General features: G+C 41.9%; 1 protein-coding gene across 3 annotated transcripts in view; it reads right to left on the bottom strand.

Annotated features, from left to right (window-relative positions):
- The window catches only part of LOC148508642 (uncharacterized), a 153,654-nt gene that overhangs the window by 80,405 nt on the left and 46,945 nt on the right, over nt 1-26,304 (bottom strand). For 2 of the 3 annotated variants that reach the window (XM_088444208.1, XM_088444209.1), the window contains 2 exons: nt 26,106-26,213; nt 4,997-6,628 (listed from right to left, as the gene is read on the bottom strand). In XM_088444208.1, the coding sequence (XP_088300334.1) occupies nt 4,997-6,628; nt 26,106-26,213 (1,740 nt within the window). The remainder of the gene's footprint in view (nt 1-4,996; nt 6,629-26,105; nt 26,214-26,304) is intronic. The other variant, XM_088444210.1, reaches the window with a different exon arrangement.

Below are 26,304 nucleotides of genomic sequence, written 5' to 3'. Positions count from 1 at the left end.
TGTCACTGCAAAAGGAGCAGCGTTTCGGAAGAGAAAATTAAGTATAGGAGGCTTGATGAATGCCTCCAATACTAGGATTGAACTCACACCGAGTTCAATCCTTAATTATCATAGGGGATATTTTTCCCTTAATGAGTAGACCCCCATGTCACAAACCTCAAGTTATCCCTGGCAGTACTGAGAATCCTTTGTGCATCTATTTACAGCAACTTGTAGATGAAGAAATTAAATGTTATGTTTGCCCCTCATCAACCTCAAAATATGCAGTCACATCATGGGCATTTTGTACAGAAAACATAAATTTGTTTAAGTGGGATCTGAGACTAGAGGGTATATTTACTAAGAGTTGATTTTAAATCTATTTGGTTCGATTTAAAATTGCTAAAAATAAATCAACATCGATGTTGTGTTTCTGCGGATAAATCACACATTTGCTAACAGACAATTTTTGGTTTGTTTTTTAAGTATTAATAAATGTGTAAATTATCCCCAGAAATACATTGATGTTAATCAATTTTAAATTGATTAAAATCGACCTTTAGTAAATATACCCCTAGACATGAAAGAACGAGTTAGACCATTTTAGACATTGTTTGAATTTTGACCATTTCTTGAGTATCAAGATGCAATATAGGAAGTTTATGAAAAAGGAATTATTAGGCGAAAATGCTTAAAATTTAAGTGTAATTTAATTTAATTTTTAAATTCTAGAAAAACATAATTACAAAAAGAAAATGTAAATAGATTTATTTCCGTATAAAACATCTTTTCAAACTTTCAAAAATAGAACCATTAATAATATCACAAACACACTGAAGATCCACTTATCTCTGCTCCAGCACATAGATGTGCAGCTTTAAGGTCTGAATATCTCTCTGGGGTGTTCTTGCGGTTATACTGATAATGTGTCTAAAATACAGAATTAGCCCTTTTGGGATTCTCAGGATGACGGGGAAGAAAGGAATGTATGCGTTACTGGGGTAACAAAAGTCCTGGGTGTAAAGGGTAGGAACAGTCTACAATTGTATTGTATATGTGTTAGTATGATTTAAGGAACTTTGTTATAAATAAAAATCAACTAAAATGACCTGAATAGACTATGGCAATGCACAAAATAACATCTAACTATAACTATATAACATCTACTTTAAATCATAACAATTTAGGAAATGAAATTCCAAAGACAGAAAATGTAATTGAGAAAATATGGTTCATCAATTCTTTTAAAGTTACATAGGGTCTGATTCAGAGCCGCATGCACTGCTGATGTTCAGAGATGAGTGATTCAGAGATGTCTTGGAAAAGTGCTGGACATTCCTGGGCAGTGACTGGGAGGTGGCTATACAGAATCACGACGATGGTCCATTTTATGGGTGTGGTATGGGAGTGTCGCGGGTGTATCACCAAAGTGTTTGCATACTCAGACATTCAATCATTCACTCTGGGGGCCACACTATGAGCACTGAAAGTGGATATGGTAGTCCGTGCACATTCATACGCATGTACACCAGTGAAGCACTTTGTAGTGATATTTGCATAGTCATACACAAGCGACCGCCAGTAGATGCAGCCTCAGTAATCTCTAAACTAGGCCCAGAGTGGTCTACATGTATCATCAATATATAAAGGAAAGAAGAAGAAATAAGTGTTGTAGGGAGGAATGTAATGGTCTGTGATGTGCCACCATGATGTACGACAACACATGTTTCCAAGAATTATGGTAGCCCAACATTGCTAATTTTCCATCGCACCTATATTGGTGATGTTAGTTGCTACAAGTTGCTGGTGTTCTGATGCTGCTCTACTGATATTGCCTGGAATTGAATTCCCTCCATAATGTAGTAATTCACTTAAAGAGAGAAAACGACTGTACACAAAGACTGCAAATTCTCCCCAAGACTTCACGTGCCTTTAAACACCTCCGAACTTGACAAATCCAGTGCCAGTGTTCCCCTTCCATGCTTGTACTCACTTTATTGATGTTCAAACTGGCTACACCTATACTTCTCCACTATGCAAAAGATCTATGCCTCTGCACTCATTTCCTACTCCAGTTACAGGGCTTTTACCAGGTTTCACTCACTCCATAGAATGTCCTCCCTCGCACAACAAGACTTTCTTCTAGCCTCCACACTTTCAAGCAGTCCCTGAAACCTGAGACAAGCTTACCAAAATCCTGAAACACCCAACCACTTTAAGTTATTCTACCCAATAATGGCCCTCTCCACAGTTCACACCAAATTCTCTTTCCATACTCACACAGCCCTATTTGCACATCTTTATGAATGGATTATATAGCCCACCACACACTTGGAAATCTAGCAAGAACTATTAAGCACTTATGCTCATGTATCATACTCTTTTTAACCATAGATTGTAAGCTTGTGAGCAGGGTCTGCTTAGATCAGCGTCTGTTATTACCCAGTTTTATTACTGTGCTCCCAATTGTTAAGCACAATAGAATATACAGTTACTTTATACATAAATGTTAATAAATAAATAATTTATCTTTCAAAATCTTTGTGGATCAAGTCTATACTCAAGGGATGGAATTATCATGTAATATAAATATGAATTTCCGACAATAGCTTTCAATAATGAAAATAATGGGAATCCTATGGCACCTCAGCAACACATTTAGACAGTCTTTTTCAAGTCAATCAAGTCTACAGTTGTAATTTGTTCAGTCTTATCTCCCACCCAAATAATTCAGTGACAACTTCCAAATCTTGTATTCCTTCTAAGGTCAACAGTTGTCTTAGTTCTGTCTTTGGGTATCCTGGGACACTCCTACTTAGAGAACAGATATATATGCTGGCCCTGCTACTACATATACTACTAGCACTACAACTGTGCATATAATTAGTGACAAGAGATGAACTTACCTTGCAAAACAATTTTTGATAATGGGGAAGTCATTTTTTGGTGAATTAATTCCATAATCTATTATTATTAATTCAAACAAATAAAGTAATTGAAAACATTTTTGGGTATACAGAGGTGTTAAAGTGTATTACTGTATCTTAACAGAACTGGCAAGAAAATAATTCTATAAATATTATTGCATTTAAAAATAACAGTATTTTAGGCATTGAACAAACACTGTAGATGTGTCCCAGTTTTCTGTTTCAGATATATGGGACCCTAAGACATTAGGGGGTAAATTTACTAAAGGTCAATTTCAATTGATTTTAATCAATTTTAATTGATTTTAAATTGATCTAAATAAATTTATATCAAAGTTGTGTTTCTGGGGCTGATTTAGCTACAGAAACACAGTATCAATTTAGATTGATTTGAAATCAATTAAAATGTAAGGAAATTGACCTTTATTAAATATATCCCTAGGAGTCCCAATTCTAGGAAAAATCATTATTTAGCAAAATAATTTATTAAGTTGCATATTGTGTTTTTGTATAGCTTCTTTATATATTTAAACCAATTGTTGTTAACAGGGACAGTACACTAGAACAGTGGTTCCCAAACTTTTTTGAATCACGGCGCCCTAGAGTGTCAGCATTATCTTCATGGCACCCCTAAGCCAAAAGTCTTTTATTGAGAAATTCAAAAACAAATCTAGTAAAGTGAAGTAAATTGTGCTGACCTGTCATCCTTAGGGTCAGTTATGTAGTAGGGGACAGGTTTGTGCTTCTGTTTGTCAACATATTTACATTACATTGACCATAAATAATTTGATTTGGTGCTGGAGCATCATCCTGAGGCACCCCTGCAAGTGTCCCAAGGCACCCCAGGGTGCCACGGCACACAGTTTGGGAACCACTGCACTAGAACATTATATTTGATTAACGTATGCATACAATTCCATAAAAAATGTTGGAAAAAACATTATTTTTATGCCATTATAATGTGGTACTAATGAGTGTTAGTTTAGAAGATCTATTGTGCATACGTTACAGAGATGCTGAGGGCATTATTATAAAGGTGTAGGTGTGACTTAACGTCACAACATTCATCATAAAGCCAGCTGATCCCAGTCAGATGATGAAAATTGCTCCATCAAACCCCTGTTTAAGCCGGATGATTCACTGTTTCTCTGTTTGCCCATATTTGGGAGTCAGGGAGATTATGGCCGAGGTTGCCCATGAGTCTATTTGTGGTTCTTGTGGACAACTCATCCTAATCAGATTTATAGTTTTTTCTACCTTTCATGAACTCCATATAAGTTTTGTCCCTTTCCTACTTAGTGTTCGCTGTGTGTCAATTTGATAGATTTCACTTTTTCTTAATAGATTCACTTCTGCTTGTTTTATTACTTTTGTTTATATTATCACCACCCTCTGCTTCTTCTGCCACTCACTTTTTTAATATATCACTTTTTATAATGATCGTACTGCTCAAAAGAATAACAAATCATTTGGATAAGTAAATGAACCCTAGTATATGAAACCAACTATTAAACCAGGAAATGCCCTGAGCCAATGAGGGTTATTTCAGTTTTTTTCTTGATTTTTATTGCAAATTTATTTTTGGACCAATGAAATAACCATTAGGCCACTGTCATATGTCTTGATAGATGAGATGGATAAGGTGCAATTTTGTCTACCAATCTTCTTACTTTTTCTCAATTGCTGGAAAACGTCTAAATAATCTTTTTTTGCTCTAAAGCTAATTGTCAAACCTACGGATCTGTGTCCAGTTTGGCAACACGACACAAGTGATCAAATTTGACAGTGTTAGCCAGATCTCACTGAGGCACATTGGTGCCATTCCTTGAAGACCAGAGGAACAGAGCACCAATAGCCACGGGCAGACTGCAAATTAAGCCATATATGAGGATTCAACATCTTCAGACATTTTTTATGGTAAATTGAAGTCTATTCACATGGCAAATATAAGCTACACTGGCCAGATTGGTTGTTGTAATCACTGTGTGTGCTGCCAGGTTTACGTTGTGTGGGATTATTTAAGCAACTTTAACAAAAATTAAGTATATACAATTGTTACAGACATTTACTTTTTCAAATGAGGCACTTACCTGCTATTGTCTTAATTGATGCCACTTTCTTAGCAGGAAGTGGGCACAGCATACGGCCTTGCTGAAACAGTCCATGTCTAAGGAATGGCTCACCCCATGGCAGATGTGGCATCACCACAGTTCCATTAAGTAAGGTGGTCAGAAAGCAATAGAAGCTTACAATCCCAAAGAAGATGCTAAATGCAATAGTGGTTTCACCAGGCAGAATATTTAGGGTTTGCAGCAAAACATTTATAAGCAGGACCTCAAATGTAAGTGATTTTATGAACCAAACTTTGTTTAGCGTGATTAAACTACCAGTAAAAAAAATATTTAAAATTAAAAAGCAGATAATGTCAATAGCTATATGAAATCTATTCACCGACACGCAAAAAGTCGCGTATTTCATAAGGCCCCAAATAATCCACCAAATCCCATGAAAGATAAAGGCACTGCTTTCAAAGGTTTTACCAGCAGACAGGGAAAATAAACCAGTTACGTATACCATGCTTCCAGTCACCATAACCAGAATAAAGCTAGCATGTGTTTCCACAGTAATTAAAAAGGCTGCAAGAGTGTTAAATGCATGGCCAATTACATCCACGTCATGAAATTGAAAGCTTGCAGAATAAGAACAGCACATTATTTTTGGGGGTTTTATACTAAGATTTCGTAGGCAGGAAAATATTATCTCCTTTAGACCATTTCGTTGTGAAATTTTGAAATCTGTCTTCGACATGTAAAGTCTAGTCAGTACGTAGATGATTGAAGCTAGGAAGATAACCAAATTAACTGCCTGTGGTGCATCATGGGAAATTCCGCTAGGGAGGGTCAAAGTGGCACAATAAACTGCAAATAGTAATATGTATAGACCAAAATACAGATTATGCAAGGACATAATGCAACCTAAAGAGCAAAAAAGGATTGCAAACACAACCATAAATGGGAGAGGAAGTAATGGCATGTTTGACAGATGGGGTTGATTTAAAAGTGAATATCCTTCTGCAAATTTCAGTACAGCCAAGAAGCTGAAAAATGTGGCATGAAATATGTCACATGCCCTAAATGATGCAACAGAGACCATAACTTGGTACATTGCTGATGTGAACATCCAGTGGGCTTGACCAATGAAGAAAATGTTAGATGTTCCAATCAATTTTCCACAGAGTACACTTGATGATACCATATTGGCTATTATTCCTGCAACAATAAGATGGTTCCTTGATATACGGTTTCTGGAATTGACTCTGATCTCCTTCTGGAAAGCAGTTTTATTTTTCAGGATACTTAGAAACCTCATTGCCACAAGATAAATGCTAATAACTGTAACTATCATAAAGTTACACGCAATACCAGATGGACCAAGAGTCACATCATCAAACAAAGCAAGAACATGAACGTTAGCGAGACCCAGTGCAAAAGCCATAAGAGGCAAAGGCCCTTTTTTATGAAGCGTCCCAACACATCCTATTATAAAAAAGGCAGTTGAAATGGCTAGTAAGCCTGGGAATACTGCTGCATGGAACTGCTCTGAGCCTGAGAGGATCTTGTTATCTATTAGGAGGTGTACAATGCCAGAGTTTGACCAGAGGGCTGATACAGTCATACATAATGTTACAGTCAGGGGGTCAGGGCTGAATTTTTTCTGGATTCCTGAAATAAAGCACAAAGATTGTAAGTGTGTTTATAGAATTATTTTAGTAAATTTACATGCATAAATCATTTTACTATAACCTGGTTTTAAGTAAACTAATATTAATATTCACCTGTGTCCAAATACTTAAAAAAAATAAAAAACATTTTCACATTTAGGGGGCAATTCAATTCAGCCCGATTGCCGTTATGTGCAGTTCCAAAATGTCACATCAGGGTCAGCAACATCGGCAGTTTTATCTTGCACACCATAGAGATATGCAGGAAGACTGGTGATGCTGAGGGCAAGACAAAGCCCTAATAGGGCGATAATCAACCCTGTGTCGGCCACTCCCCCTGCATATGTGATGTCACTACCAGGGACATCATGAGCAGGGACAGAGGCTCCAGGACCAGGAAGATGCTCTGGGCACCCTGAAAGCCACAGGCTGATTCTACAGGGGAGTGATTGTACCACTTCCTAAGCTATATGCAGCAGGAGTGGTTTGCCCACCCTCAGTTATGGCCCTGGTTGAGAGTGCCATACAGTATATGGTGAATATGTGTTCAGCCGAACGTTGTGGTCTTTATGATACGTTGCCCTGAATTGAAAACTCCCCTTAATTTTGACTGCAGGATTTTAACACACATTAATACAATCTAAAGTTAACAAATCATACATAATACACATAGTTTCAGGGGTTAATGTATATATTTATCTAAAATAAATTCATCATCATACTCTCCTTCATTTCTCAATGTAAACACTTAAGATAGATAATAGCTCGTAAGATAAAAATAAATGAACCCTATATGCTCATACTAGCACTGATTGGTGTGCAATGAAAGTTTAGTCTTCTTTAAATTTGTGTTAAATTATGTAATTTAACTTTTTTTTTTGAAGGTATAATGATCTTTGAGAGCTCTTGTCCACTAAATAGAGACCCCAGGAATGTGATACTGTAGTTACTACTCATGAGGCAGGGGTGTTTTATGAGAGGAGGGGGCCCGTGTGCAGACTCAGTGCGGGCCCCTCCTCTCTCTAGTGGTGCCACGGCGGGTGCAGTAGATTCTGGCTTAGTGCCCGAATCTAATGGGCACGTGCAGGTCTCTAGGAAAATGGTGCCCGCACTGGTTTCCTGGGGACAGCTGTAAATCACCTGGAAAATGGCCACCACCATGTTCCCAGTGATCTTTTGCTGCTCTGCACTCTGGAGACAATGGACATGTAAGTATAAAGAGTATATGGGTGCAGGGTGTGCAGTGTGTGGCCCCCTGGACCCAATGGTCTGTGTGCACCAAACACCCTGCACCCATTATAGATACGCCCCTGTCATGAAGACACAATCCATCATTACCCAAAGCCCACAACCCCAGGCAGTCTTGAACAGTCATAGCATATTTCAAAGTGGGGCTGATCACATTGTAGGAGTAGGAGTGGTACGAGGGATGGAGGATGGTCACATCCTTTTTTGGCCCACATCTCCTAATAAAGATATACAAGCTTGCACTGACCAGTATAGGAGCTGGTTATCATTATAATAGAGGGTGCCCATGATGCTGTTATAGTTATAATCTACATAGTCCGACTACACCTGGAGCCGGTTATAAAATTAGGATGGACTGCATTTCATATGCAGGGAGTTAATTAAATACCCAAGCCTGTGGGTGTCGGCCTCTGGACAAGAAGGGGCTAGTTGATTAGTGAGGTAGTGTTGTGGGGTGGGGTTAAGTTTGGTTAGCCTATAGGATTGGCAGCCATTTCATAGAAATTTCTCTGGTGGGCTGTTTGAGCAGGTGATGTGCTAGTGACCGGAAAACTTTACTTTATGTAACTTATACTTCTATTTCTTCTCTCTGTCTGTCATCTCCTTCTCTCTGCCCCTCTGCCTGTTTTTCACTGTTCTTATACCCTGTATTCTGCCTTGCTCTCTTCCCATTTATTTCTATATCTGCCTTAATGTCTGTTCTCTCTTCCTTTTTTCCATTGTGTATATACTGTATAACACTGATGGTAGACACACTGCTATGTATAATAGTGCTGAGTATACACAGTGTATAGTGATTACACTGATGGTAGCACACTGTTATGTATAATAGTATTGAGTATACACAGTGTATAGTAATTACACTGATGGTAGATACACTGCTATGTATGATAGTACTGAGTATACACAGTGCACTGTATAGTGATTACACTGATGATGAACAAATTGCTCTGTATAACAGTACTGAGTATGCAGAGTTCATAGTAATAACACTGATGATGTACACAGCTTTGTATAATAGTGCTGAGTATACACAGTGTATAGTAATTACACTGATGGTAGACACACTGCTATGTATGATAGTCTGATAAGTCAACTTTCACACTTTATGCAGATTGGGTGGCGTACTTGGTCAAAGCAACAGCGAAGGCATAAGCCTAGCAGCGATAATTCTTCTGAATTGGAGGACATGGTTGAAGCTGTACATTGTTCTAACATTCCAATTCGGGCCAGGCATGCCCCTGGTGTTAGAACGTGTTTGCATATGCCTTGTCACATTTTGATTAGCTGCGTTACTGCGATTTGGACCTACTAGCCTGTCAGATCTTTTTTTTGTTTGTTTTTTTGCCCTTCTGCTATACAGCATGTTATTAAGCCAGCATGGAGGGGCTAGCATATCGGTCCTTAGCTCCCAGGACCTTGCAAGTTACCAGGCTACTTGGTTGGCATGGCGTTATTTTCGGCCCATAGAGGGAACTGAGACGAGACTAGAAGAAAGCTTATTCTTGCTTTTGAGTAGAGCTTGTTGCATTGGGACAGGTCAGGTGCTATAGTGGTAATGATGTTAGCAGGCCTGTCGCAATTTTTTTTTTGCCTTGGACCTGGAGGACCTTTCAAAGTATTTCTTGGTCAAGAGAGCTTTGAAGGGGTGGGCCAAGTTGGTCCCTGCTCCTCCTGTTGGTCAGCACCCAATCTATTTGTGTCTTCCTGCGTGGTTATTACAAGTTTTTTCGGCAGTTTTTCAATTTTTTCAGTCCGGATTGGTGAAGCTACATTGACTGTTGCAGTGGGTTTTTTCCGTTGATCAGAGTAAGGCCATGAGCTGATGAAAGTCTAGTGCTTATAAATAGACCTTAGACTATAGTAAAATGTTGCTTTATATCCTAGCTTGAGGACTAGCTACTCGTCATATTTGGGGGTCCTGAGGAATTTTGTTTTACCACTAGTTTTTAACTTAGGCTGCATGCCGGCTGGTGGATGTTTTGTGTTTTGCCTCAGATCAAGTTAGGATCCCCCCTTCCAACCCCCCCCTCTCTCCCTGTATTCTTCTGTCTTTGTTATGCTTTTCTTTCATATTTGTGTTCTTCTTGTGTATTTATTTAATATATGGGATTTATTCCCAGTTTTGTAGAGGGTTATATGGTTTAAGGATTTTTGGGGTTCCATTTCAGTTCATTTGGAGACAAGCATTGTCATGTGCCCCTATTGTTTAGTTTTGTGATTTCCTATCATTCCACAGCAGGTCAGGAAAGCTGGTTTTGTCTCCTGGGGCCCTGGAGGTGGTCAGAAGATGGTTAAATCTGGTTGTGAGTTGCAGTGTCCGGGGTTTTGGAGGAGTGGTCGTTTTACATGCTTTGATTAAGTCCAGGGATGTTCATCTTTAAAAGATGGATGGTGCATTGGAATGTCAAATGGTATTTTTGTAGAGTTATTGAGGAGTTAGTTGGAAGAAGTCAAGGTGTTGTAGATTAGGGTATGGTGGTGGTGTGGTCCTTAGCTGGGAACCGCTGTTGGCGGGAAAGAACGGTAGCAGTCACCATCTGTCTTTGGAGCTTGAGATGCTCTCCCTTCCAATACATGGCTTAGGCTGATTCTACCCTACTGGAGTCAGCGGCAACCACCTAACCAGGTGGGCCTCATGTCGTGTCATTGGGGTGGGAGGTGGATACCTTGGGCGTGGTAATGGGCTGGCTGCTTGCCTCCCATTTAGAAGATCGGTGTGAGTATGCAGTTGGTGATCTTGCATTGTGGGGCCGTTCTTTCTGCGCCACCATACTTTGTCTGTCTTTCTTTCTTCTTCTATTAGTTCAGTTATACATTAAATAGTTTAATTAGTTTAAAAATAAATAAAGCTGACCTTCCTTTCCCCTTATACAACTCTCTGTGTCGTTATTTCATTATGATTATGGTTGATGGTTTACCCTGCACTGTTAAAAGGGAACACTCATCAGGCAATGGGGAGTTTAGTAGGACGGAGTGCATTTCATATGCAGGGAGTTAGTTAAATACCCGAGCCTGTGGGTGTCGGCCTCTGGACAAGAATGGGCTAGTTGATTAGTGAGGTAGTGTTGTGGGGTAGGGTTAGGTTTGGCTAGCCATAGGATTGGCAGAGAGTGGGTCAGTGCTATTTCAGAGTTGCTGCTTGGCAGCCATTTCATGGAAATTTCTCTGGTCGGCTGTTTTCCACCCTTCCCCCCTTATTCATTGCATTGTTGTGTATCGGCTTCTCTTGTGGCAGTAAAGAAAGGTAGCAGTCACCATCTGTCTTTGGAGCTTGAGATGCTCTCCCTTCCAATACATGGCTTAGATTGATTCTACCCTACCGGGGTCAGCGGCAACCACCTAACCAGATGGGCCTCACGTCGTGTCATTGGGGTGGGAGGTGGATACCTTGGGCGTGGTACTGGACTGGCTGCTTGCCTCCCATTTAGAAGATCGGTGTGAGTATGCAGTTGGTGATCTTGCATTGTGGGGCTGTTCTTAATGCGCCACCATACTTTGTCTGTCTTTCTTTCTTCTTCTATTAGTTAGTTCAGTTACACATTATATAGTTTAATTAGTTAAAAAATAAATAAATCTGACCTTCCTTTCCCCTTATGCAAGTCTCTGTGTCGTTATTGTATTATGAATATTTTAATGGTTTACACTGCACTGTTAATTGGGAACACTCATCAGGCGATCGGGAGTTTAGTAGGACGGAGTGCATTTCAAATGCAGGGAGTTAATTAAATACCCAAGCCTGTGGGTGTCATCCTTTAGACAAGAAGGGACTAGTTGATTAGTGAGGTAGTGTTGTTGGGTAGGGTTAGGTTTGGTTAGCCTATAGGATTGGCAGAGGGTGGGTCAGTGCTATTTCAGAGTTGCTGCTTGACAGCCATTTCATAGAAATTTCTCTGGTCGGCTGTTTCCCTCCCTCTCTCCCTTATTCATTGAGTTGTTTGGTGTCGGCTTCTCTTGTGGCGGGAAAGAATGGTAGCTGTCGCCATCTGTCTTTGGAGCTTGAGGTGCTCTCCCTTAAAATACATGGCTTAGGCTGATTCTACCCTACTGGGGTCAGAGGCAACCACCTAACCAGTTGGGCCTCATGTCATGTCATTGGGGTGGGAGGTGGATACCTTGGGCGTGGTAATGGGCTGGCTGCTTGCCTCCCATTTAGAAGATCGGTGTGAGTATGCAGTTGGTGATCTTGCATTGTGGGGCCGTTCTTAATGAGCCACCATACTTTGTCTGTCTTTCTTTCTTCTATTAGTTAGTTCAGTTATACATTAAATTGTTTAATTAGTTAAAAAATAAATAAAGTTGACCTTCCTTTCCTCTTATACAAGTCTCTGTGTCGTTATTGTATTATGATTATGGTTAATGGTTTACCCTGCACTGTTACGAGGAAACACTCATCAGGTGATGGGGAGTTTACTTGCAGGTAGATACACCATGTTTTTAAATGTATTATTAATTTAGTTTAAATATCACTACTTTTATTAAACCAAGACCAGCTCTAATCTAATTGGTGTTATTTCAAAGTTTGTTTTTTGTTCTTTAATACAAAGTTGCTCTTTTATCTAGAGTCTCATTTAACTTTTTTTAAGCAATTTACAGATAATGTATTTAGTAATGTGTAGTTGAGTGCCCTGTCTACAATAAATACTGACATACATAACATTAAGTGTCAGGGACCCATACCCCGTATCCCTGATGTGAGGCTTGCACCTCTGCTATAGACAGAGCACCGTAATACAAATACCTTACTTACTAAACTGCCACCACCAATGTAAATGATTCAAAGAGGCCACCGGTCCTCTAATACCCCAATAATTGCACAGGCTTGGCAACAAGATTCCCACGCAGTTAATCTTTTCCTTAACCTATCCCCAATTGCGCAGACTGGGCGTCCCAGACGACCACACAGTTCGCTAAGACCACAATAGGTGTAGCGTCACCCTCTTCAAAGACTAGGTTTCGGAGCATATATGAATTAAACTAATAAAGAACACTTTATTTACAGAAAAAGGAGTACATTGCTTAAAAGAATGTTACAGAGAAAAGAATGGTTACAAAGGTACATACATGTATTGCAATCGAAAATAAAAATTGTAGAAAAAAACTTACAGAAAACAAGCAGCGTTCTGCCCAGAAGGAATGGTAAGAAATGCAAGGAATGCAGGTTAAACTTCAATGTGAAATTGATCCCCCAGTTTGAACACAGAACCCAGGACTTCAATCCTTTTTATCAGAAGAGCATCACACCTCAGGTGATGTCATCCCAGTCCGCTCTGGTGGATTAGATAATTGGAGGACAGGAACCTCCCAGCTAGCTTCTAAATCCTTTTAAACTTAGAACCGGAATAAGCCTAATAACTTCCCCTGCGGATGGATTACCTAAAATATGGGGTGTTCATCTTACTGGTCCTTATTTTTTCTATTATAAAAGTGTAAATAGGATGGGGTTGTGATGTTGCTTTCTTGAGATATCTCATATCTTTAAGACTGTATGTCTCAGTGATCTGGGAATCGCACTCAACCTGGATATGGAGTCCCATTATATGTATATAATTTTCCAAGCTTCCAGCTATCACTGATACATCAATTTTGTCACATAAACCATTCAAATATGATTGCTCTTTGATCTGCTATATCTCATCACACCTGAATGTCAGTCTGGTTACTCTTTGTTGTACACCCCCTATGGTGCTTGCTTCTCGTAGCCACAAACACAATCCACATGTCCTGGTGACAATGTTATTATAATTGAATGAACTGGCAGATGGGCTCTAAGCTAGACAAATCTGTTTTGTATTTCCTGACTTCGTTACCTGAGCTATTCTGACTGACGTTAACCAAAGTCTTCCTGCCTTGTACACTTCCAAGCATAATTAACATGTGAGTCATATGACATTAGCATCTTATTGATCAGTGAGGGGCAAGAGTTCAACAACAACTTATTAGTGGACAACCCATTCATAGAAAATCTATAATTATTCACATTAAGTATTATATTTAGGTATAATATGTACATAAACAACTATTTAGGAATGTGGGCCATTTTTACTGTTTTCTGTTCTCTATGCTGCTTTACACACCAGTCCAGGAGGGACATGCATGGTAATTAAACATAATTAATATGCAACCACATCTTCCATCACACCACTGCTTTAAATAACAATTCTAACATATAGTGCAACTATACTCCAAGCATAGAGCACTGTGAAAGCTCAAGGACTCTATGAACAATAGTACATAGTCAGGTGAAGATGTCCATATACAGTATTAGGATATTTTCCAGTAGGCTACTGGCCACTTGGGGCTGCCTGCTATCTTTTATATATTTTTTTCTCCATATTATGCTTTCTGCATTGTGAATGTTCTATGTAATGCTTGGCAGTTAGTAGAATGCTCTGTGTATTTTGTGGTGGTCTCTGGGATGCTTTGTTTTGTTTAATGATAATTGATATGCTCTATGTATTGTATGGTAATCACCACAATACTCTCTCTATTGGATATCGGTTATGATGAAGCTTTCAGTTTTAAAAATCTACCACTAGCATGCTCTCTATTTCGTATGTCACTAGATTGCTCTCTGTATTGCATATCAATAGGTTGCTCACTGTATTGTGTGGCAATTACTGTGATTATGTCCTCATGCTATTGTGGTCACTAAGATGCTCTTTTTTGTTTGATAGTGACCGCAATGCTCTCTGTGTTGTGCAATGGTCACTAGGATGTTTCTTTACTGAATAAAGTATATGCCACTAGGTCACTATCTGTATTGAAGTTCCTACCCATTTTCCCTTAATTACAATAGTATACATTGCCATCTGTCCACCATACACAGCAAGATAAATTTGCTTAAGTAGGGGAAATTATTAGCAATAGCAACAATTAGTAATTTATATTTAGCAGTTTTTACACATTAGCGACCTCATATAGAGTTTAATTAATTATGTGTTTCGAATGAGCATCTTGCAAAAAATAAGAGTTATGGTAGACTTAACTTTGTTAGCTCTTTTTCTTCAAGGTACATAGGGTCCACAGGGATACCATGGGGAAAATATGGTTGGAGTGATCCAGGCACCAGACAGTTAAGCTTTCAGCTCCCAGGGAGCCTCAGGTCCCCCTCCACATATACTCCACCCCTGAACACAGGCATTCAGTTTTGTAAACAAGCCCAAGGCAGGAGAAGGAAAGGAGAAGGAAGGACAATGTAAACCAGAAACACTATCACACAAGATGAGGGAATCCGTGACTGAAAGAAAAATTACCCAATGCAGCCAGGTGTGTCAGAGTGGGTGCCCTGTGGACCCTATGGACCTTGAAGAAAAAAAGTTAATAAAAGGTAATTCTACCATAACTCTTTTTCTTCTTCAGGGTCCATAGGGATCCACAGGGATACCATGGGAATGTCCCAAAGCATTTCCCCTAAGGGTGAGGACATTCCTGAGCAGAAAGGAGAACCTGCAATCCAAAGGAAGCATCCTGAGAGGCAAAAGTGTCAAAAGCGGAGAACCTAAGAAAAGGACATATGGCTACCTTGCACAATTGTTCAGTAGAGGCACCACGACGAAATGCCCATGATGGTCCCACAGATCAAGTAGAATGTGCTGTCACCAGGTTTGGAACAGGGAGATCAGCCTGCATGTAATCCTGAGAGATAGTCATATGCAAACATCTAGCCAGAGTTTGTTTGTTAGCTGGCCAACCTCGTTTGTGAAAACCATATACAGTAGCACAAAAAGAGCATCTGATTTTCTAATAGAGTTTGTACGATCCACATAGATACAGAGAGCACAAACTACATCCAGGGAGGCTTCACCTACAGAAAGGTCTGAAGACTGAAAAGCTGGAACCACAATCTCTTAGTTCACATGAAAATGGGACACTACCTTAGAAAGATAACCCGCACTTGTAATGAGGACAGCTCTATCCTGGTGGAAAATCAAAAAGGGGGAGCGACAAGAGAGCTCTGCCAAATCATAGAGATAGCGAGGAGAAACAGTATCTTCTACTGAGTCCAGAGGTTCAAATTGGGGAGCTTGTAGCCCCTTGAGAGCCAAAGACAAATCCCATGGTTGGACAAAGGGTGGCTGAACTCCTTTGCTGGAAACAAACTGACAGCACAGAACCTGTACTCTCAGGCTGGCCAGGTGGAGACTTAGGTCTAACCCAGCCTGGAGAAAAGCCGGGAAACCCTAAAAACCTTAGGGTCATACTTTCTGTTGGAACACCATTGACCAAAAGAATGCCAAACTCTGTAATAGATGTGGGCAGAGTAAAGTTTTTGTGTCCTAAGCAATATATGAATCATAGAGCTGGAGAAACCTTTGGCTCTTAAGATGGAAGACTCAAGAGACAAACCGTCAAAGACAGATGAGGAAAGTCCGGATGCAGGGTGGGATCCTGTGCTAACAGATCTGGCCATAGAGGAAGAGGAAACGGAATGTCTATGGATAGATTCCGTATGTCAGTGAACCAATGATGCCTGGGACACGCCAGAGCTTCTAATATTACTGTTTCTCCTTCCTGCTTGAATTTCCTGAGGATCCTTGGGAGGAGGGAAATTGTAGGAAAGAGATACACCAGCTTGATGTCCCATCTCACTGCCAGCGCTTTCACAAAGGCACCTGAGGGATCAATGGTCCTGGACCCATAACTTGGGACCTTGTGGTTGTGATGTGAGGTCTAAGTCTGGTAGGCACCATTTGTTCACCTGCAGTTGAAAAACACCTGGGTGGAGAGCCCTCTCTCCGTTGTGTATGTCCTGACGACTTAAGAAGTCCGCTTCCCAATTGAGGACTCCCAGTATGAATATTGACGAGATAGCCAGAAGATGATGTTCTGCCCAGATCAGAATATTTGTCACTTCCCTCATGGCTGTGTGACTTTGCGTGCCTCCCTGATGATTGAGATAGGCTACTGTGGTCACTTTGCTGGACTACCTGGCCTGCCTTGGTGTAGGTCCTGTGCCTTGATGAGCACTTTGTATACTGTGCGAAGCTCCAGGATGTTTATGGGCAGGTGACTTTCCTGATTTGTCCATCTTCCCTGAAAGGTGTGATGACCTGTCACCACCCCCCATCCACGAAGACTGGCATCTGTGGTGAGGAGCACCCAATTTGGAATCCAAAATGGGTGACCCTTGTCCAGATGAGCCTTTTGTAGCCACCATGAGAGAGATAGCCGAACCTCTGGAGTGAGAAGGATCCTCTGGGACTGTATTTGATTATACTGACCATTCCATCAGGAGAGAATTAATTGTTTCAGAGGTCTGGAGTGGAACTGAGCATATTCCACCATGCTGAAGGTGGATACCAATTACTCCAGGATCTGCATCGCTGATATAATGGATACCCTTCGTTTGTGGGGCAATTTGCATACTCGCAATAATAGTGTTGAAATCTTGCCCCAGATGTACCATCCGCTGTACTGGAGAAAGAGAAGATTTTTTCCAATTGATGATCCAGCCGTGCATCTGTAGGCAGGCAATAGTCAGCTGGAGATGGTGTTGTAGAAGAGCTGGAGACTGTGCCAATATCAGAAGATCATCCAGGTATGGCAGTATTCTGATTCACTGATGCCTGAGGTAGGCTGTCATAGCCACCATTATTTTGGTGAAAACCCGAGGTACCATTGATAGACCAAAGGTGTCAGGTTTGGATTATATTTTGAACCCGGGGTGGATACAAGAGAAGAAACTGGAATGGGTTTGCAGTATTGAAATGCAGAAGGTTTAATAGGAGAATTATAATTCATGAAATGGTGATAAATAAATAAACTGGCAGAAATAAACAAGTCCAAGTGATGTGTGGCTGAAAACAAATGTCTTGCAGGAAAACAAAGTCCAATTAGTGAGCCTGGGAAACAGATGTCAGGCAGAGAAAACAAAGTGCAATGAAGGTGTGACTGAGGAACAGAGGTCTGAAGTACTGAAGTGGGTTCTGAGTCCGGAGAGCTGAGGGTTCACAAACCGTGGGGTGAGTAATGGGGTATAGCAGGGTAGATATGGGTATCCGGGACCCACAGCCTGTGATGGAGACAGAGCAGGAAACGGAGCACTGCTGGGACTGCAAATATCACACCAAGCTAAGAAGCACAGAGAACTCTTACACAGCTTGCACTGTATAAACGTTGCACTGGCAACTAGAGGGCATGCTGAACACCTTTAAGAACCATGGGAAAGTGCATGATAGGCTGCTGAGAGTAAACACAAGATAAGCCAACCTGATTGGCCCATTCAGGTCACATGTCCAAAGCCAAGATAGCGGCGCCCAGCAATCCCAGTGTGGCAGCGCTGCCAGTCTTACCTGTCACCACATGGCTTGTACCCCTCATACATCCACGCGCACCTCACACCAACCTCCAGACACCAGAACCCCCACTGGTATGACTGCGCCAAAGCACTCGCACAGGCAGAGACCGCGATTTACCAGGTACAACAACTCTGGTCGTGACAAAAGGGCAGTGCCTGAAATTGATAATGTTGTTGCAGGACAGCAAACTATAGAAATTGTTGGTGGAATTGCATAATAAGCACAAGCAGATACGCATCCTGAATGTCCAGGGAAGCCATAAAATCCCCAGGTTCCATAGCCAAAATAATTGACCGAAGAGTCTCCATACGGAAAACATGGATAAACTTGTTGACGGTTTTCAGATTTAGAATAGGGCGATGAGACCCATTTTGTTTCTGAACCAATAATAGACTGGAATAATAACCCCTTCCTTGTTGAACCACAGGAACCGGGATTATCACCCCTTCCCACAGCAGGGAGTAAATGACCTCTCCTGGAGGGCCAAGGCCTTGATAAAATCCAATGGGGGAGTCGTACAAAGAAACTTCTGGGGCGGAAAGTGAGGGCATACCCCTGAGAGACCACTTTTCAGACCCAGGCATCTGTTGTTGTTTGATGCCAGTAGTCCGCAAATTGAAAAAGTTGGCCTCCCACCGTGGGATCCCCCAGGAGGAAGCCCGCTCCATCTGGCAGAGGGTTTATCATTCGGCTTAGAAGCTGGACATCTGGCTGGCCAGGACCTCTTAGTATGTTGCTTGGTGGTCCTGCGAGAACTAGACGGTCTGGAGGAAGACTGTCCTTTTGCTCGTCCCTGAAAAGAAGTCTGTCTAGACTTTGATGTAGCTATTGATGGCAGACCTGCAGATTTTGAGGCTGCCAGAGTAGCCACTATCTTATCCAATTCTGCTCCAAAAAGGATATTTCCATAAAAAGGTAAGGATTCTAGAGCCTTCTTGGATCCCACATCTGCTTTCCAGGACCTTAACCAAGGGGCTCTATGAGCAACAACTGAGGCTGCCAATGCTTTAGGAGCCAGGAGCCCAGCATCTATTGCAGCTTCTCCCAAATAGAAGGCCGATTCCTGTATGTGGGAGATATATGTCAGCTGTTCTCTGGTAGCATTTGGTAGAGCATCTTCCAATGCCCCCGTCCATTCTTCCACAGCCTTGGATACCCAAGCTGCAGCCATAGCTGACCCAGTAATAGCTCCAGACAATGAAAACAATGCTTTGAGACATGTTTCAAGTTTTCTATCTGTAGGATCTTTAAGGGCAGATGCTGACAGAATAGGCAATGTAGCACTCCTCAATAAATGTGTCACATGAGCATCCACAGTAGGAGGGACTTCTCACTTAGTACATTCAGTAGGTGGGAAAGGATACAAAGATGCTAATATTTTTATAACATGGAACAGTTTATTCAATTTATTTCATGCTTCTATAAGTTCAGTGAGATGCTCAGAATCAGGAACTCAGCTTTTACCATCTTCTGTTGTTTAAACACTGGAGCCTTATGTCTAGGAGCCGGCTCACCATCCTGTATATTTAGGATTGATTTTCCTGCACCAAAGAAGGGACATCCACTGTAGTAGGGTGGTCCTCGTCTCCCGAGATAAACACTGGAGAAGAACCCGGTGCATCATCTGATTCCTCTGATGATGCGTCTGAACCTACATGCTGAGCAGACTGACAAAATTATATCGTCCGGTTAGGCGCTTTAGTGACTACTGGTCTGTTCGCAGCAGCTGACTGAGCTGACTTGCCCTGGTGGTCTAGTGGGGGAGCGGACACAGCGGTCTCCCCACTACAGCAACCTCCGGCAGGTCTCCAACCACCAGAGGTATGGACTGCCACGTGGTTCCCCACGAGCGGGGAAACACCTTAACTGCAACCCCATGCTTCCGGCTGCAGTCCCAGGTCCCAGCATCGCCGCTAGCCAAGCTCTGCTGGTGCCCGCCGAAGTCACCAGTCCGGTTACTGGTGTTGTGCCGCCGGGTAGGTGGAGCAGCAGCACAGGCGTCTTTTAGGATGCCTAGCGCTGCTTGCACTAACGTAAAAAATAGATAAAATAAATAAAACATAAAATAAAGCTTGGCACTGCCTGAGCAGTCCCCCTGTTATAAAGGTGAGTCTGAATCCTGCCACACCAAACTCAAAATTGAATGCCTGTGGCCAGGGGCGGGGTATATCTGGAGGAGGACCTGAGGCATCCTGGGAGCCGAAAGCTTAACTGTTTTGTGCCTGGATCACTCCAACCACATTTTCCCAATGGTATCCCTGTGGATCCCTATGGACCCTTAAGAAGAAAATTTAGTTTGCATGCGTGTGTGTTTGCATGTTTGGATGCATTTAATGCAGAGATTTGGCGTGACAATTTTACTTATAATCAGTAATGTTGCATCACCCTTTTCATAACATATTATATATGCAATGTAATGTAATAAAGTATCCAATGTACAATACTGAATTATGTCTGGACAGTGTTATTAGTAAATGTGAAAGTCATATTTTCCATTTTAAATACTCTGACACTAGTCCAAATGAAGATGTCAAATAAGAAATCAGAATCACAATTTGACAAACTATAGCTGTGACACTGAATTAATTATTATGAAGTATTATATGGGCAGCACAGATGGTGTAATGGTAGCATTACTGCCTCACAGCACTGAGGTCGTTGGTTCGATACCCACTACGGCCCTAACTGTGTGGAGTTTGTATATTCTCCCTGTGCTTGCGTGGGTTTCCCCCGGGTACTCCGGTTTCCTCCCACACTCCAAAAATATACTGGTAGGTTAATTGGCTCCTAACAAAATTATCCCTAGTGTGTGTATGTGCGCATGTGGTAGGGAATATAGATTGTAAGCTCCACTGGGGCAGGGATGGATGTGAATGGCCGAATATTCTCTGTAAAGCGCTGCGGAATATGTGTGCGCTATATAAATAACTGGAAATAATAATAATAATAATAATAATTATATGCTTCAGGGGCCAAAGTAGCTAGATAGTGCTGCTGTTGTCATAGAAGGGGGTTTCCAAATGCTTGATTTTAGAGTGAGTGTGGCCAGTCCATGAAAAGGGCATAATTAGTACTTATCCTGTTTAATATGGGTCATACAAACAGGGCCGGATTACCAATGGGGCGGGTGGAGCTTCAGCTCCAGGCCGCCCAGTAAAATAGGCCCACAGCATCTGCTGTGCTGCTGCAGACAGGAAAATGTTTTCCTGCTACAGCAGCAGCCTGCCAGTGGTCTTCTGAGGCTCCTCCCACAACCGCAAGCCCCGCCCCCTCCCGCGGGCCGCGACCCCCCCGCCTCCTTCACAGGGAACAGTGGCATCTGCCAGATTATTGGAAGCAAGTAGCATTGGGCCCCCCTGTCACATGCATATCCTCCTCTCAGGTTCCCCCAGCGGACAAGCTTTGCTTGCCTTCTGTCTGCCTCGACAGATGCCCCGCCCCCAGCTTGCCTCTCCTGCTCCCATTGGACAGGCATAGTGTGTGCATTGCACAGAAGATGGCAACGTGGGTGAGAGCGCTGCCATATACAGAGGTGCCTCAGCCCTTCTCTCCTGTCCTGTCATCCTGTTTATCATTCCTACCCCTGCTACTTCCCCATATATGTGCCTCTGCTGCCTACCAATTTCTGTGCCTCACTCAGACTTCCATATTTTTGCCTTTGCCCCCCTCCTTATATGTGCTTCTGTCCTTTTCTCATCTTTCACTGCCCCTTCCCTATACCTGTGCGTTTGCCCCTTCCCAATGTTTTTGCCTCTGTTCTCCTTCATATCTGTGTCTCTGTCTCCTCTCTACTGTATGTACAGTATACCCATGTCGAGCGACTGCCAGGTAAACACAATTTTCAGTTATTAAGCCATTATGGTTTTTTCCCCATTTAAAAAAAAAAAAAATTGCTTTATTTATTAAAAGTTGAAAAAAAATTTTTTAACCCCACTTGCCTGGCGTGGTCCCATCAGATGCAACCACACCGAGCTTGGCTTTCCTTGTCATGGTTGCATCCGATGCGACCAGTCAGAAACGCTTTCTCTCCGCTGCTGGAAGTTAGCTGCCAATCTAAGAGGGACCTTCCGGCCCCTCTGCACCCCCAATTTATCCCGATCACTGCTGGCCACAGTGGCCAAGCAGCTCAGCATCTCCCAGCAGCCGTGGCTCCGCGCCGCCCCCAATCACTGCTGGCCACATTGATCGGGCAGTGTGTGTGTGCGTATATATATATATGTATACATACTAGGGATGTGCAGGCTCGGATAGGTTCGAGTTTGCACGTGGAGTTCGGATTTTTCCCTCCAAAAAAACGGAACTCAGAACGAGGCAAAACGTCATCTTACATGGACGAACATCATCATTCCTGGTCTTTTGTCCAGGAATGATGATGTTCGTCCATGTAAGATGACGTTTTGCCTCGTTCTGAGTTCCGTTTTTTTGGAGGGAAAAATCCGAACTCCACGTGCAAACTCGAACCTATCCGAGCCTGCACATCCCTAATACATACACACACTGGGTATATAGATGTATATTGTATACACTGTTATACTGTGGGTGTGTGTGTACTGTGTGTATATATGCAGTGTTTATCTCTGCCCCCCCATTCCGTCTCCACTCTGTCCAGCCGTGCCCCCCCCACTTTGACAGAGCTCCACCTGCCAACCCCCATCCCCGCCTCTCACCCCGCCCCCTTCTTTCGACCCGCCTCCGTCTCCAATAAATTATTAAATTATTTTGGGCAGGATGTACTAAGGGAAAAATGAGGTAAAAATCCTGTTTTCTGGCTTTTTACCGCATTTTCATATGTACTAAGCCCCGGCCACCCTATTTTCGGAGCGGAGGGTAACACCAGAAAACTTGGCATTACCCTATAGAAGCCTATGGGCTTCTTACCGCAACATGCTCCCGATGCTTCGCTGCCCCGCAGTCGCCCAGCACTGGCCCCACTCACCTCAGTCTCCTGATTGCCGGCCCGTGCTCCTCCTGGGTCCTCCGCCTCCTTCTCCTCCTAATCTTCCGGGTGCAGAAAGAAAAAGGAGGAGGAGCCCGGGACTTCCTACACAGGTCACCAGCAGGAAGCTCCCAGGCATGGAGGGGACGGAGATCCCCTCACCCGGCATCGGCTGATTCGCAAAGGGCAGCTCTTATCGCAAGAGCTGTCCTTTGCGATACTAATGACATGTTAGTACATATGTGATTAGTCATTTTGCGGTGACTGGCGGGATGTACATCACAAGGTTAGTACATCCCGCCCTTGGTTTTTCTTAATCTATAAAACTACCTTTTTCAAAACATAATTTAATAATAAATAAAAAAATCGACAATTTTGGGGAAATTTTTTTTACATTTTTTAGCCAATTAAGTGGTTAAATACTTTAGCTGTTTATTTTTTTGTGTGCGCGCGCGTGCATATATATATTATATTATATGTGTGTGTGGGTTTAGACCAAACCCCCAAAGCACTGGTCACCCTCATCATGCTGGTCATGCCTCCTGCGATAGCACACAATAGGCCCTTCATAAATTTCAGCTCCAGGCCCATGTGGACCATAATCTGGTACTGCATACAAAGTGTATTGTATATCATAATTCCAACATATACAGGACCAGCGATCACAGTAAGCCATTAAATGTGGTAGTATGGCCATCCTGCCTGGATGAATGTTTTTATTTTAGATGTGAGCACCATTCCAGAGCATTGGAGCAAGTCCAGGGGTCTGGTGGAGCAGCAAAAGAACCTAGCACTGCCCTGGTCATATATGTACATATTGGTCTCCTTATGATAGTGTATTATTATACAGTATTAATATTTAAACCTATTGATGGTCTATAGCAGTGCACCCTAACAGTGCATGTTTTATTACTGGCTGACACATGTTAAAACGATCCACAAGTGGTGCTAATTATTTAATTTGTTATCCTGAGAAGAACATGCAGCACTAGTAAAATTCTATTATATTACAATTTCTATTGTAGTCATGGTGTGGACTGGGGAGGGGGTTTTCCAGGCAACCAGAAACCTCCCTCCCCTGTGTTTGCAACATCATAATCATGTACCGTCATGTATCTTTACACTAGTTTCTCAGTAACTGAAGAAGATACAACTCCTAAAAAGCATATCTGTAAAAGTGTCTTACCCCTTTTACACCAGAGCAAAAACCTGGGTTATTGCTGGGTCTACCCAGGTCGCAGCTCAGTGTAAAAGGGTCCCTGAAAAATAACCCAGGTCAAGTGACCCAGCAATCCAACCTAGGTAGCTACCAGGGTTGGACCCAGGATGAACCCGGGTAATGGTGCAGTGTAAACGGTGCAACCCAGGTTATCTGACCTGGATCATACCTAAAATTAGCTGATTGGTGGTTGTGGGGCATTCACCTCCCACTTTTTATGATCTCACAGGTTTAGCAGGGCAGACCTGAGTTCAGTGTGAACAGGGCTGACCTGGGAGTAACCCAGATCGAAGGTGCAGTGTAAATGGGTCTGACCTGGGTCTGACCAGCGTTGGAACTATGTCCAAAAACCCAGGTCGGACCTGGTGGAAAAAAGGTATTAGTCTAATTAGGTCATATCTCAAGGGGTTTGCTATACCTACATGTGCATGGTCTAACTGTACTGAGATTACACGTGTCTGCCCCCATTTTGCATCTCCAGGCAAAAGTGTTCGCAAGTCTAATTTTTTGCGCAAATCTAGATATGGATGTAGATTGGTGTGCAAATGCAGTATGGAAATATTTACAAATCACAAATATACTTACATCCATCTCTAAGTATATTTGTGAGTATATTTGTGAGTATACTTACATCCATCTCTAAATGAGACCCTAATTGAGTAAAATGATATTGGGGTCTATTCATGTAAAACATGAACTGGCTCCTGAAAAATATCACTATATATTGCATCACATCATTGCGATATATAGTACAGTTTTGTAGCCATTCATCATTTACACTTACCTGTCCGGCAACGTCCGCCGGTAAATACAGAGCCCGATATGTCTTCTTTCCACTGCGCATGTGACGTATCTGAGAGCAGCAAGTCACGTCAGACCTGCTGCAAAGGACGCTGGTCTACAGGTGGCGGAGCCAGCGCTAGGTGCCGGGCAGAGAGCAGGAAGTATTCAACTTCCCTTCTCTTTTCATCGCGCAGCACAGATTACACTATCCTGAGATGGCGAATCTGTACACACCAGAGGAACAGAAACTGAGCTTTCCGTTCTTCTATGAATAGCAGTCACCATACAAATGTATGGTGAGGGGATGCATACACAAAGCTGTGGTGCCGCTGGAGAAGAAAAACCTTCTCCACAGTAACCCCCTATGTGAATTGATGAAAGCAGTGAAAAGCTCTGTTTTCAGCTTTTCACTGCTCTATGAATAGGCCCCTTTATTTCTAATTTCCTATCTATTACTATATTGCTATATACCAGATGTAGAAGTAATCTAAGTATATTATACTCTCGTCAGCCGTGAGCCTTCACAAACATGCTGTTCCTGTATCCTTATAATAACTGTTATAGTATTTGCCACAATCACTTAGCTTAAGGGGTATATTTACTAAAGTGAGGGGTTTTAGAAGTGGAGATGTTGCCCATAGCAAACAATCAGATTCTAGCTATTATCTTCTAGAAGGTGCTAGATAAATGTTAAGTATAATCTGATTGGTTGCTATGGGCAACATCTCCACTTCTAAAAACTCTCACTTTAGTAAATATACCTCTAAGTGTTAATGCAGTTTTCATCACACCAATCTGGCCTTCAGGCTGTGCCTAGCCAATACTAGCTTTTAGTTTAGCCATTAAATAGCATTTGGTTTAATAGTATTGCAGACATTTTGTGTATAAATAAAGATGGTAAAAGCATAAGTTGAAGTTATTGGACACAGGATGCTAATGACAGACAAGGGTCCACTAAGGTTGGAATTAATTTGTACAAAATTGAATTTACCTGTATGTGCTAAAATCAGAGCTAAAATAATCAGTACAATTCCCAGAGCTGATCTGGATACAAGGGCTCTAGTTGAGTGGTAGTTATATACGGACAGCACCAAAGTACCTGAAATAAAGAAAAAAGCATTAAAATTAAACAGAAATCAGAATAAAATCAATATTGAGACATATTAAATCTGATAATTTTGGTCTATCTG

The sequence above is a fragment of the Taudactylus pleione genome, unplaced genomic scaffold, assembly GCF_031769625.1.
Source record: "Taudactylus pleione unplaced genomic scaffold, aTauple2 ptg000352l, whole genome shotgun sequence".
Lineage (NCBI taxonomy): Eukaryota > Metazoa > Chordata > Amphibia > Anura > Myobatrachidae > Taudactylus > Taudactylus pleione.
The sequence above is the reverse complement of the archived record's forward strand: the minus strand, read 5'-3'. Positions and strand labels throughout refer to the sequence as shown.